General features: G+C 40.8%; 1 protein-coding gene across 1 annotated transcript in view; it reads right to left on the minus strand.

Annotated features, from left to right (window-relative positions):
- Nucleotides 1–12816: 12816 nt before the first annotated feature.
- Nucleotides 12817–13648, minus strand: part of ppargc1b (peroxisome proliferator-activated receptor gamma, coactivator 1 beta) — a 191196-nt gene continuing 190364 nt past the window's right edge. The window contains exon 14 of the mRNA XM_079557093.1: nucleotides 12817–13169. Within this exon, the coding sequence (XP_079413219.1) occupies nucleotides 13078–13169 (92 nt within the window). The 3' untranslated portion in view covers nucleotides 12817–13077. The remainder of the gene's footprint in view (nucleotides 13170–13648) is intronic.

Genomic DNA, 13648 nt, shown 5'->3' on the forward strand with positions numbered 1-13648 from the left:
TGTGATTGAGATTTTGTATAATTTAATGTATTGAGGCATCGGTGTCTCTTGAAGAAGAGACTGGGATGGTTCTCGAAATGTCTGGAACCGAAGTGCAGAAATGTCCATTTGAGCTGATTTGGTGAACTCTGTAATAATGCACTAATGCAAGGTTCCTAATGAGCAGATGCATGCACCTTATTTGATCTTTTACATTTTCTACTCTATCTAGCTCTATCATAGCTCTATCATAACTCTATCATAACACTATCATAACACTATCATAACACTATCATAACACTATCATAACTTTATCATAGCTCTATCATAACTCTATCATACCTCTATCATAACTCTATCATAACTCTTGGGGTCATTCCTTGCTCATTCCAAGGCTTCAATTTTAGTTTCTGGATATTTAGGAGCTGAGCCAGAACAGATTGAAGAGCTTCCTTTACTTTCGTATCCGCCACCATTGCCAAACTACAACCAGCAAATGCGGCACAAATGCGGCACCTATGCTTGACGTCACCTACAAGCCCCGCCTCCCCCGCTATCTGAATGTTAGATTGAAATCCAACCGATGTAACGCGGCCACTGAGATCAGACCCAGACGTACATGTAGGGAAATGATAATTGACCACAGTTTACGGATGACTAAGGCCAGGCTACTCGACAAGAAATTATTTAGAAATAGCCGAGTGTGTTTGGACCCAAGAGCATTGTTATTGATAACATGACACACTATTCATTATGACAGGAAAGATCTGTAAATCAGCTGCATCGTTGTAAAGGCTGCTGGGCTCAAAGCTCGTGCAAAAAGTATCAGCTTATTGTCCGGAAATTACAGTAATTAGCGCTTACAAAGAAGCTCTCAAACACTAATGGTTACACCCCAGGAAGAGAGAAAACTAATGTGCGTCTCATATTACAGCAAACCTTTGTCTCTCAAACATAAACATTGCATGCACTAGTGGTCAAAAATGAATGTATACTCTCAATAAATCAACAAAGCAGCTAGTTAGCGTGGATGGCGATGTACCAGGGGTTTCACTGGAGCCTTGATTTAATAATTCACCGTGCAACAGGCCTCCGCAGCAGGCTTTCATGTGTCCGACAGGAGTCAATACCATTCCAGGGACAACGTGTTCTCTTCCACCCTTTCGGATCGGCGAAACAATCGCTCTCGCGGGTGCGTGAGCGGGCGCAGAGCTGACAGGAGTCCAGGGACCGCCGCGCTGCACAGACATGAGTAAAGCCAGCGACATGTGACAGGAAGGGGGCTAGCCATGCGGAAAATTACCAGCAGCTCCTAATGTGACGCTGTTTAACCAGAGGTGCTAGACGGGCACTGGGCAGAGCCGTCAGAGCTTATCTGTCCCTATACTGAGGAGAAATATAGCGCAGCATTCATGAATATTTACTTTATGGGACTGAGGGGAATTGTGTACAAGGATGGGAGAAGACACTTTTTTTGCGGTGAAACCTTACGACTTGAGATATAAGTAACAATATTAAGAATTTTAACTTACTACGACTGATGGGAAGGTCATGTTTGAGATGCTCAGGACAATCTGCAATGAGTACAGAGCTTAACACATTATCTTCTCTCTGGATAATAGATGAGGTTTTCTAATAAACCATTACGCTAATGGGTCACCGCCCACTTTGGGATCTCTGGACTTCTGTTTACAACCTTGAACATGAGGATAATAGGTGTTTCTCAAAACATTGGCCCATCGAAATCTAGGAAATGTCAAGCTGCATCGTTTAATGGACTTTGTTTTGTATTATCCTGGAGATTTCGTGTTGGATATTCACTTTGAGGGTGAGTGACCCAGATTACAGCACAGAGCGGGACGAGAGCAGACTGAACAAGCTGGTCAGGAGGGCCGGCTCCGTCCTGGGCTGCCCCCTGGGGGACAGGAGGGTGTTAGCCAAGCTCACCTCCATCATGGACAACACCTCCCACCCACTGCATGGGACTGTAGAGGAGCTGAGCAGCTCTTTCAGTGGCAGAAGGAGCAGGTCCTTCATCCCCACTGCTGTCAGACTGAACAATGAGACTGTGAAGTAACATGTGCAATAACCCTTTGCAGAAATACACGCAATAATCCCTGTATTTACATCACATATCTGTCACTTTATCAACCACTTGTACTATGATGTAAACCTGCGCTGCTCACACTAATTACTTTATTGTTTACTGTTTATACTTTTTGTCCCCACAAAGTCCTTAGTCATTGTATGTAAGATACCACTATTTACTCTTTCATTTTATATTTTCACATTTCCTCCCTATTTGCACACCCTGAGCTCTGATCTTATCTTTAGACATATTTAATGTGAACTTTTGATAATCATAGTAAAGAAAATGCATATTTGAGTGGGCTCAAATGGCTCTATATTTGTCTTTTTATTTTATTCAAAAGTGACATTTAATATTCACAATAAAACTACAAAGGCAACTTTATTCATACTGCAGTTTGAAAAGGAGCAGAGAAGAGCAATCTAGTGATATCGGCCCCGTTCTGTCATTTTGTCCTTTTTTTGTCATCCACTGAGTTCAGGATATAGTTTGGTGCATTTTGCCCTGGGAGAAAGTTGAGTTGGCACAATAACTCAGTGGTTCCCAAAGTGGGGGTCACAGGATGATTTTGAGACAATATTTTTTACATTTCTGACATTGATTGATTGATTGATTGATATTTTTGATTGAAAACAGCGTATTTTAGTGAAATTATCAAAATAAAGTATCCAAACTAACGTCATTAGATTCAACCATTTTTTTGTTTTGCACCTTGAATTATTATAAATGCTAATTACATTTTACCCTCATCAAACAACTTGAGACCCCAAGGTTTTCATTGTTCATTCAGCCCAATAACCGGCTCTGGACGATGGTAAACCTCACCTCTCCTACGAGGAATTGTTGGTCCCCAGACTAAATATAACTTGTGATATTTTGTCTGATAGCCGGGCTAACAAACAGTGGGATAATGTTAGCCCGGGATAATTTTGAAGTATCTAGCAATAGCGCAATCTCAGGACCCAACAAAACTTGCAATGAATATATATAGAGAATTATACTTCTTGTGTGTGTGCCTGGAATCAGTTTTTATTGACGAAGTTTCTTTGTACCTTCGACTTGTTTGGGATTTAAGAGCAGCACCTTTAAACGCTCGCCCTGTTCCCATCTGCTGTTTGACAGGTTGCCTGGGTTTTTTCTTTAACATCTGGAAGCTGTGATGCCCACAGCATGGCAATATGCAAGTGCTGCTCTGAAGTGTTATGCTGTTTATTCTAATGAAATAGGACTTTTAAGAGCAGGTCGACTGGGGTTCAGAGTTTGTGGGAAAAGTGTATAATGTGAAACTAAAAATGTTGATTTTTTCAGCAAACTTCAACAAAAGTTCGAGTGAGACCAAAAGAAAATGCTGTTCATTAGGATTTTATTTTCTTGGAGGCAAATCAATGAATATATGTACTTTTATACAGTATATGAGGAGCACATCTCTACAGTTTCAGAATGTAAACAATCTCTGAAGAGAAATGTATCAGTTTAAAAGGAAGCCATAGTCTTCAGTTTTAAACTATTTACATGAATTAAAATATAATTTATAACATCAGATACTTCCATACTTCTATGAAACTAGATTTTAACAATTCAAAAATACTGAAATGCCTTTGTCTCCACATTCTCAAGACATATATGAAATCACACAAAACGGAAAATAAAACACCATTTAGAGACATCCAAACTAAGTGTCGCATAAATAAAAAAGGAACGAACGCAAATAAAACAAACATATGTAAAAATATAAAATCTCGCTAGTAGTATTTACCTTTGCTTTTACCAAAAACTAAGTTAAAAAAAAAAGAAATCATTCGTAAAATTTGATAGTCATTAGTCGTAAAGAGACAAATCAATCGTAATATTATATAACAAACAATAAAATAAAAACAATGTATGCCCTTTTGTGTAATATTGTCATCCAGCGAGAACAGACTCACATTTAGCAGAATATGCAGTCCCTACTTGTGTTAAGTGCCTCGTGACATCACTGTAACACCCAGATCAGCCACATGTGCTGCAGATGTCGCGTTAGAGTCGATCTCGTGGGTGTTACGGAGTTGGCGGTGGCTAATCCCGATGAAACCAGCGCCCGCAGATACATTGTTTTCTGGAAAATGAAGCAAAACGTTTGGTGGGAATCGGAAACACGTAAAACTAAAACCGTGGCTGTTGAAAAACAAAGCTCAGAAATCATCGCGAGCCAGACATGGACTATATATTGTTGATGAATTTTTTTTTGTTCTTTTTGGTCAACTTGCCTCTTATGGTTTCACCGCCATCTGACTGACCGAAGTGGAAATAAAAGTATTGCATTCTGAAATGGGTTTTCCCTTTGGAAGGTTTTTTTTTTTGTACATTTTTTGGATTTGAATACGTCATCCACTGACCTAGGACCTAGACCAAGCGACAACGGTATATATATTTATATATAATGTTGAAATGTGTTCTCAAACACTGAGGAGAATGGTCAACATCAACGTTTTCTATAAGAAAGTATATAATCATCTAGATATCTACACAAACACACAAATATATATTCATATATATGTATATAGCTTTTATAATATGGCTATTGAAAAAGTAATTACGTCTGTAATTATTCAAGAATAAACCACATTGGATTGGAAAGAGTTGAGACAGTAATAGTGAAAGCTAGTGGTAGCTTTGTTGTCCCTAAAGTGTTTAAGGCTTGCCATGTTGTCGTTTACCTCGGCAGAAAGAGCAGACGCTGCAGAAAGCCCCGTGATGCACACTCTCACAATATTGCCTTAAAAAAAGTCTGAGTTTGGAATAATACAATTTGCACAGGGTAACACAGCGACAGACCACACAGGAACTAGCTCAGCTGCGACATTAGCATGCGTTAGCTTAGCAAAACTGTACACACCGCTAACATTAAAAACAGTACATTAAGGACATCAGTACAAAAAGGATATGGCTATCTATACAGGTCAGTACATCCACTTCACTCGGTCCAAACCCTGACGTTCTACTGAGTTTATTTGCATCTTCCTGCTTGATAAATGCTAATATTCCTTGGCGAAAACGAAGCTCCAAACATGAATAAGGCTAACGTATGGACGGGATAGCATCAATTGTTTCAGTTTCATGAATGAAAAACAGAACAGATTATCTCTATGGCTTTTGTTAAAACAAAAAGGATGAAAAAGTCAATGGTTACTAGCTTATTGCTATATCTTTGGAAATGGAAACCATTTAGTCACAAGATTAGCCAACTTGGTGCTGGCTAAACAACTAAATGATTAGCTTCACTATGGCTAGCCATAGCTTTAACAAATAACGATGAAATATACCATGAACATTGAGTTGAAGTCTACCCGTAACTTGGTTATTAAAAAAACAAATAGTTGTAAGATATAGCTCTGCTTGGTGATGGAATCATGTTTAGCAGCCATTTTGAAAATGGCGGAAAACACAAAATGGCTTGTTTTATTATGGCTCTGTTTGGTATCTGACGAGAAACAAGGTGAAATAAGCAATTCTCCATAATCCAAGTATCTATTGCCAAGTACATATAGGGGCTGTAGCTCTTTAAGGACGAACCTCCCGTTAGCCAAACCTGTCAGCGCTGTGTGGCTTAGTCCTATGCAGTGACCAGTGTATTCTGAAGCAGCAGTGAAACGTGGGCTTTCCACAGCGTCTGCGTCAGCTAAATAGGAAATTATCTGAAAACCATTTACTGGGTCAACCTCTCTTTTCCCTCCCACATTCGGTTGCCGTACACGGATACTTCTTACTGAGCAAAAGTCCGAACAAAGCTGTGCACCATTTAAAACTGTGGTAAAATGGCTTTCCGATGAGAACGAGAAAGCTTCGTGACGTTTTTCCACTATTCCAGATGCATGTGCAAGAGTATATCGGTAAAATTTATTATCTGAACATGTAAAGTGTTAGGCTCGACCACATTCTTACTGTGATTTTTTTTTTGTGTTTTTTTGTATTTAAAAGCATTTAAAAGCAGTCTACAACGTACAGTACTGAAGTAGTGCCCCACCCTGTCACGCCTCACACGTATTTGTATTACCTCTGAAAATAAAGGCTGTTTTAAAGGATAAGATCATCATCATCAGAATCATCATCATCATCATCATTATTACATATTGCATCTCAAATTGCTTTTCAAGAAGACGAAAAATATCCAAAAATAAATGTATACAACAGCAAACGAACACCTTTCTAGAGTGATAGTCTAAAGGGATAGCTCTTTTTTTTTTGTCTTTTGATTACAACAGTGTTGGACTCTGAAGTGAATTCAATTTCCCTTCGATTTCCTCCCTGAAGCCGTGGAAGAGGGTTCACGCCACCGCAATGGAGAGTCTGGCAACTGTTTCTGAAGGTTGTCTTGGGTTTTGGAAGACGGGAAACTCTTTGAGGTCCTTATTTCTGACTGAGATTTACATATTTCTTTGCCGATACAGCCTAAAACAGAACGCATTGCAACTTCAAAATGTGCAAATGTACAGTTTAGGTGTTGATTTTCCTCATTTAGTTCAGGTTTTTCCCCTGATTTTGGATAGATACAGACGGCGTCACATCAAACAAGGGGGCGTGGCTTCGCCGAGGGGGAAGGATGTCTTTTTAGCCTTTTTCTGTCGGATGTCATGGATGTTTTTTCACAGCAAATTGTTCAGCAGAGGCGAAAAAAATGGCAGTCATAGCTAGCATTAGCCTGTAGCTAGCGTTAGCCTGTATTAATGGGCTGTTGAACCCAATGGCCGCTGGTTGCACTGCTTTAAGCCCATGGCGCTAGGGGCCGCCATTGTCCGCCATTGCTGCAGCACCTCCATTATGTGGGCAGCCAAACAAGCTAACTTTGTATTAGTTAGCATTGCACTTTCCACACGTTTTAAGCATCTGTAAAGCCTGGTCTCTAATTTTTTGGAACTTCCTACAACTAGATATTGCTCCTGTGTCTTTTATACTAATGAGGGCCGGACTTTGATTGACAGGCCGTTAGCATGCGAGCTAACGGCACGGCTATGACCGAACTACTACTTTTTAGGAACATGCTCCGTCACAGCAGGGTAGGAGGAGTCTGTAAATCCGCCATGATTTCCCCCTCGAATGTAGTTGTTATGGCAAATGGGGAGGAGTGAGGAGGCGGAGTCTATTAATATTATGTCTATGGTTGAACCACTTGGTGTCTTCGTATCTTTATTGGGTAGAAAACTATTGATAATTCAGCGTTGGTTAAAGTAGTTTTGGAGTAATTAAAGTTTAGATTTTCTCCTCATTGTTTTCCCCCTCGACTCCTTCAAACATGACCATATATGGGCGATTCCAGAGATGCCGACTATACCTATCCAAGTCTTGTTTTAACACAATTTGATGAACATGTTGAGTTCAGACCCATTTCAAATCTTTGTCAGAAATCTGGTTGTGCAAGTCCAAAGCAAAAACTGTAGCAGGGCGGTTAATATTGTGGGAATAATCCAATCGTTCTACCTAACGCGGTGGTTTGAACCCGCTCCCACTCAAAACCGAACAAACACATGAACAAAAAGCCTGACCATCGGCCGTCTGATTAGCGATCCACTGTGACCCGCCACCTTTAAAAACACACACAATACAACTTGTTTACAACGAGGCATAGTGCTATGTACACATTAGAATATATCTATATATTATGTTTTCTCTTTTGTATATGTAAACCAGCACATTCTCTCACTTTTTAGTAGTATACATACTAAGCACAAATACTCATTCAGTTTATCGCGATGTCTCAATCAGTATGTATAGCACTAAATTGGTAGTTTTGGACATCAGCGAAATGAAAACGCGGAGAATTTGCCATTCCCCACGCCACTCGGCTTTGCTGTTAAATATATATATATTGTTCAAAACACTGAATAAGGCGCCATTGTACTTAGTGTGCGTTCCTAATAAAAGTCAAAGGAGAATCAAGTGATGTAAACATTCAATTTTTTGTGTGTTGATTCGAGAAAGAGAGAGAGAGAGAGAGAGAGAGAGAGAGAGAGAGAAAGACAAAGGGTTGAAAGTCGGAAAGGTGTTTGAAGTTTTCAGACCATGCAAGGTGATCTCAAACCTCCCCAAGCCGTGATCGTACGATTGCGTTTTCATTTGAATGATTTGGAGACCACTGTTCCATAACCCATTGTTTTCAGTCAAATCCGCATCCAAAAACGATATTTAGACTGAAGAGTTGAAGCTGTGGACAAAAGTTCTCAAGCATCATCTGTACTTGGTTTTTGTAGAGTTGCTGAGGTGTTGCCTTTCACTTTAAGAGGCGACCGATGATCTTTTGTTGGTTTGATACTGGCGGAAGAAAGACCAATTTAATGCTTTTTCAATCCCATTTTGAATGCCACAACATTTCATCAAACAGGGGAAAGAGAATTGGACAAAATGGGAAACTTTTGAGCAAAACATTTAGTAAATTTCAGCCAAAACTGCAACTGATTATGTTTGAGACCATCATATTGGTATTTTCGATAAACTTGTGAAGTACAAATTGTTGAGCAATGTCAACATTTTCCAATAAATTTAGATGAAATGCTTTTTAAGGCCTTGATTATGGCAGCAGAAGGCTTCATATTGATCCAGTAGATGGGGTTCACCATGCAAGGCAAACCCCTCAATACGAGATTCAGTTTAAATCCAGCCTGCTGCTTCAAGATCATCCCTCTCTGACAAAGTCTCTCGAGGAAGGAAGCGAGAAGTACAACAACCCAGCACAGATGTTGAAAATTCGATCTGTATTCAAAATGTTACTGCAATAGTGCGACCACGGCGTTCGAAAACAAAAAGCCGGGGCCGGTTTCTGGAAAAGGAGACGACGAGCGGGTGGATGTGGTCGTCCGGTTCGCGGTCCTTGATGAACGCAAGAAAAATCAGGGCGACTTTCTGTAATCTTTGCCTCCCAGTGCATTTGAAGCCCCGCGACCGGTTCCCACATCGAATCGCTCGTCGTCACCGACCCCCAAAGCGTCGGTTCTCGACCACCAGACAAGAGACGAAACAGATACTTTTCACACGTAGACATTGATCCGGTGAAACGCCCCAAAGCAAACCGAGAGAATTCCTAAAACGTACGTAAATATGTAGAAAATGAGCCGTAATGGCGTCGCTGTAAAGAGGGCTGAGAGCAGGGGTGATGGAGAGTATGAGGTAGAGATGCTCAGCTGATACAGTACCCCCGGACACAACCTTTATGCCCGATTTGTGTTTGTTCTTTGCGAGTCTAAGCACCATTCCCTGTCAGCGGTAGATCCTAAAAGGTGGTGGTAGATCCTAAAATCCACCTGAAATTGGCAGGGCTGGAAAATCCCTCTTGTGTCGGTGTTTCTGAGGCGAATGCTACTGGCTGCGTCGGCTTTTCTGTCGGATCGAAGTCTGCTAATGAGCACCGGGTCGGCACGACAGTCCTCGGGCGAGCGGGGGGAAAGCGAGACGAGTACATTCAAATCGGGTACATTCCTTTTAAGCGTAAACTCAATTGGGTCTATGTAATTTGGAAGTCCTTCAGAAAATATTGTAAATTGTTGCGAAGTTTTCAACAGGACGCCTTCCCAAGTCATAGAGATTCGGCCCCTGATCTGTTGAATAAGGAAGACAATCGGCCCGCAATTAGCTACAAAATATACCAGTGGAACTTTGAGTGTTAGCCTGGAAGATAAATCAAAATAGGGCTGGGGCAGAAACAGCCAATGGAAGATTTTTGTGCGTTAAAGTGGACATACCTTACACAATCGACTTTCTCGAGGTTTGAACCATGGACATCCTTAGACAAAGCTGTTACATTTCGATGTTTCTTCTTCTACTCTATCAGTGCCTCGTTCTGCACATCCTGATTGCTCTCACGTCACTGTTCAAACCCAAAAACTGTCCTCCGCACTTTTAAAGCCCCTGCTCTGAGCTGTCCTGTGCTTGAAGTGTGTTTATCACGCACTGCTGGAGCTGCTCACACGCCGTATCCAACCTGGAAGTTATTCTTTAATGAATTATTCCAGTAGCTGCCAGCAGGAGGAGCCCCTGTCAAGATCTTCACCAGCTCTTCTGTTGCTAACGAATTCTTATGGAGGCATACAAGTCTATTTTCAGGACATGTCCACTTTAAACGGAAGGAAAAACTGAAAGACTAACAGATATGTTCATGAATCGAATCGAAAATAGGAGATCGATCAATGTGAGATCTTTTCTTTGCCACATCGTCCAGCCCTAGTTCAAAAACTACTCAAGCGTTCTATGAAATCGACTTGATCCAGAAATAATGCCTGTGGTAAAGCTCGATGAAGGTGGTGTGTCCCGTTCCCCGTGTTCGTCCTGCTCGCTGCCGTCCGAGTGTAAACAGTAAACGTTGCATTGCTTTCATGGAGGTGTTCAGTGGGACCTCTTAAAGTACATGGAAACTCTGGAGACAATGTCACAATTGTCTCATGAAAAATCCCTCACATGGACAAATCACTTTGATCATTTAATCCAGATTTGAGTTGTTTCCGACCTTTAATTCAGTTTGATTCATCTGCCTTTGGGGTAAGACAATAGCACTTGTCCCATTGGCAGTTAAACTTTCGTATTTCATCCAAGATCCCCTTAGAACCAGTGAAAATGTCATCGAACAAGCAAAGTAAGCTTGTTCCGATAAGGATTACAGTCTAAATGAGGTAAAACCGCTCAAATCAAGACATTTAAATCCGTGCTTGATACTTGATACTTTTGTAGTGAACCTAAATTGTTGCAGGCAAAGACACTCAGTCGTCTAGCCAAAAATAAGTGCTTGAATGGATTAAGAAATAGGACGAGCAGACGAAGTTAGGTTTATATTACTGGCTCCAATTGAAGTGCTTTTGTTCCTAGTTTAAAGGGATATTTCAGGATTTATGACATTTAGCCTCATTTCCTAGTTATCCAGAATGTTGTTGATTTCTGGAGATATATATATTTTTTAAATTCATGCAGTCCTTATATGTGAAGAGATTAGCGGTGCTAGGCTAGTGCTAGGCTAGTGCATGTCTATGGTAACTAGTAGCCTGCATTAAAAACAGTCTGACCCAAGCACAGTGCACCTGAGGCAAATCACTAATAACACCAGAGAAATGTCTGTTGACTGAGTAACTTTTGAAATACTTATATCTGAGCAGCGTGAGCTTCCTGGTGATCTGCTCGGATACCGAATCGACAGTAGTTTGTTTACCTGCGGCCGGCATTACTACATGTGGGCTTTCTACAAATCAGATATGGCAACGTTAGGAGGACGACCCCATGATTTTGAAGAGGTTTTTAAAGCAGCACTAAGTAACTCTTGCCCCGAGAGGCCATAAGCGCAAGAAGCAGGTGTCGTAGCAAGTGGCAATTTTTTTATCTTTTCAATTGTCCTTGAGAGTAAATACTACACTGACAGAAAATAACAAAGGGAGAGAGGGATATTGTACATCCAATTACAATTTTCAAACTTGGCTGTAAATACTGTTTAAGTGGCGCTAACCCACAGTTAGCTTTGCCTGTTAGCCTGCTAGCTTCTTCTTCGTGATTCCATTAGTGTGTATTGGTGGCTCCGGTCCGGTGGCAGTCAAGTTGCAATTGTGGTTTTCTGGCCAGAGACACCAGGGGGAGATGAAAACCCCTCCCAATCATCCCATTAACACTTCCCAAAGGGACTGCGGAAAGGATTTACTAAAGCAAACAAGTTACTTAGTATTGCTTTAATGCAGGCTACTAGGTACCATAGACATGCACTAGCCTAGCACTAGCCTAGCACCACTAAACTCTTCAAATATAAGGACTGCATGAATTAAAATCTATATATATGTCTCCAGAAATCAACAACACTCTTGATAACTAGGAATCCAGAGTGTGTCAAAAATCCTGAAATATCCCTTTAAGCTTTTTTTTTGGGGCTGAATTCAAGCAGTGGAAAAATGGACTGAACAAAGTGAAGCCAAATGGTTATTTCGGTAAAGCTATGGTGAAGCTGAGCATTTTTTTAGATAACCCGGTGATGAGATATAGTTTGGAATAAGAGTTTTTCACATTTACATCAGGTTTTGCAGCAGCCAGTAGCACGAGCCTCAGCGCTAAAGTCGCCATGGCAGAGATTAACATCGAGAAGGAGGGGGAGAGGGGTCAGTGGAGGCGTTTAGCTCCGTACAGTGCATAGATTAAAGTAAGGAAGCACTACAATTACAAACAAACCCAAAAAAAAAAAACATGATTTTTTTTTTTTCTTTTTACGACTTCTTCATCTTGAATTTGTAAACTTTTATCAGTCAGATGATTAAATGTTATGTTGTTATATTAGTTGTCCATAACACACGCACGACAGATTTTTTTTTTCAAAATTGAATCACATCCACGATTTTTTGCTAAAAACAAAGCATTTTTTTTGTACACGTTTTTACCCCGATAACGATAACCAACGGACACAAACTCCCGCCGCGTTTTTGACCAGAAAGACTCATTATTATTAATTACCGTTGTTTTTTTTCTTCTTCTTCTTCCTCAAATACCAAACGAAGAAAACATAGGACACGCACACGCTTTTTAAACACACACCACGACAACCAACGCGACGCAGGGATAGCAAAGGGTCTGCTACGCAAAAATCTCTCACGCTCAAAAGTCTCACCCAAGACGGGGCTAAAACGACACCGAAACAGACAGGAAGCAGCTTTGTGTCATTGGGTGTTCAGCAGTTTGTCGTTTTGTACCATTGCTGTGGATTTGAAAAAAAGGGGGGAAAAAAAGTCTCTCGCTCCTCGCGCGTCTTCCTCGAAAAAGGGCTCCCAAGTGGCTCCCTCGGTTTATATAAGCAGTATCCTCCGGTGAGAGAAAAGTTAAAAACAAAACAACAGACAAATCAAAAGTCCATATTACTTCCAATGGTAAAAATGTAAACATTTGCGAGGTCGCCTTGCATGGAGGAGTCAGGAGTCCCCGTTTTTTTGGAGGAAAGACGTTTGCTTTTCTCGAAGGAGGAGGAGGAGGCGTTTGTTTGTTTTTCTTCTCTTTACTAAGGCTGGCCAGGCGGGGGCGCTGTACTGTCAGCGGTGCAGGGACTTCTGGGCTTCTTTGAGCAGAGTGTCGAAGTCCAACGCGTCGTACTTGCTCTTCACCGGACCAGGACCCGCCTCGTCTGGAAGAGAAGAGGTTCACGAGATGTTTAGTTTACGCTCCACGCATGTTGCCACGTGTTTAAAGGGACTAGACAGAATTAAAAAGATTTTGGCAACACTTTATATTACGGGCCGGTAAGTCCGTGGTACTTACAGTGGTAATTACAGTGGTACTTCTTGGTACTTCTTGTGGTACTTAAAGTGGTGAGTACTAGCATTTACAGTGGTAATTCTAGGTTCTTATTGTGGTACTAAAAGTGGTAATTAATAGTAATTAGGGTTAGGGGTTAGGATTAGGGAGACTAACTTACTAAGATTACTAAGAGATACAGTGGTAATGCTCTTAGTAATGGCAAGGCAAGTTCATTTGTAGAGCACAATCCAATACACAAGGCAATTCAAAGTGCTTCACAGTTGCATAAATATAAGAAAACAAATACAATCAATAAAAACATCAACATAGAATTAATCAAGAGTAAGAGTAAAAGTATTTTAAGTA

This window comes from Gobius niger (assembly GCF_951799975.1).
Source record: "Gobius niger genome assembly, chromosome: 5".
Taxonomy (NCBI): domain Eukaryota; kingdom Metazoa; phylum Chordata; class Actinopteri; order Gobiiformes; family Gobiidae; genus Gobius; species Gobius niger.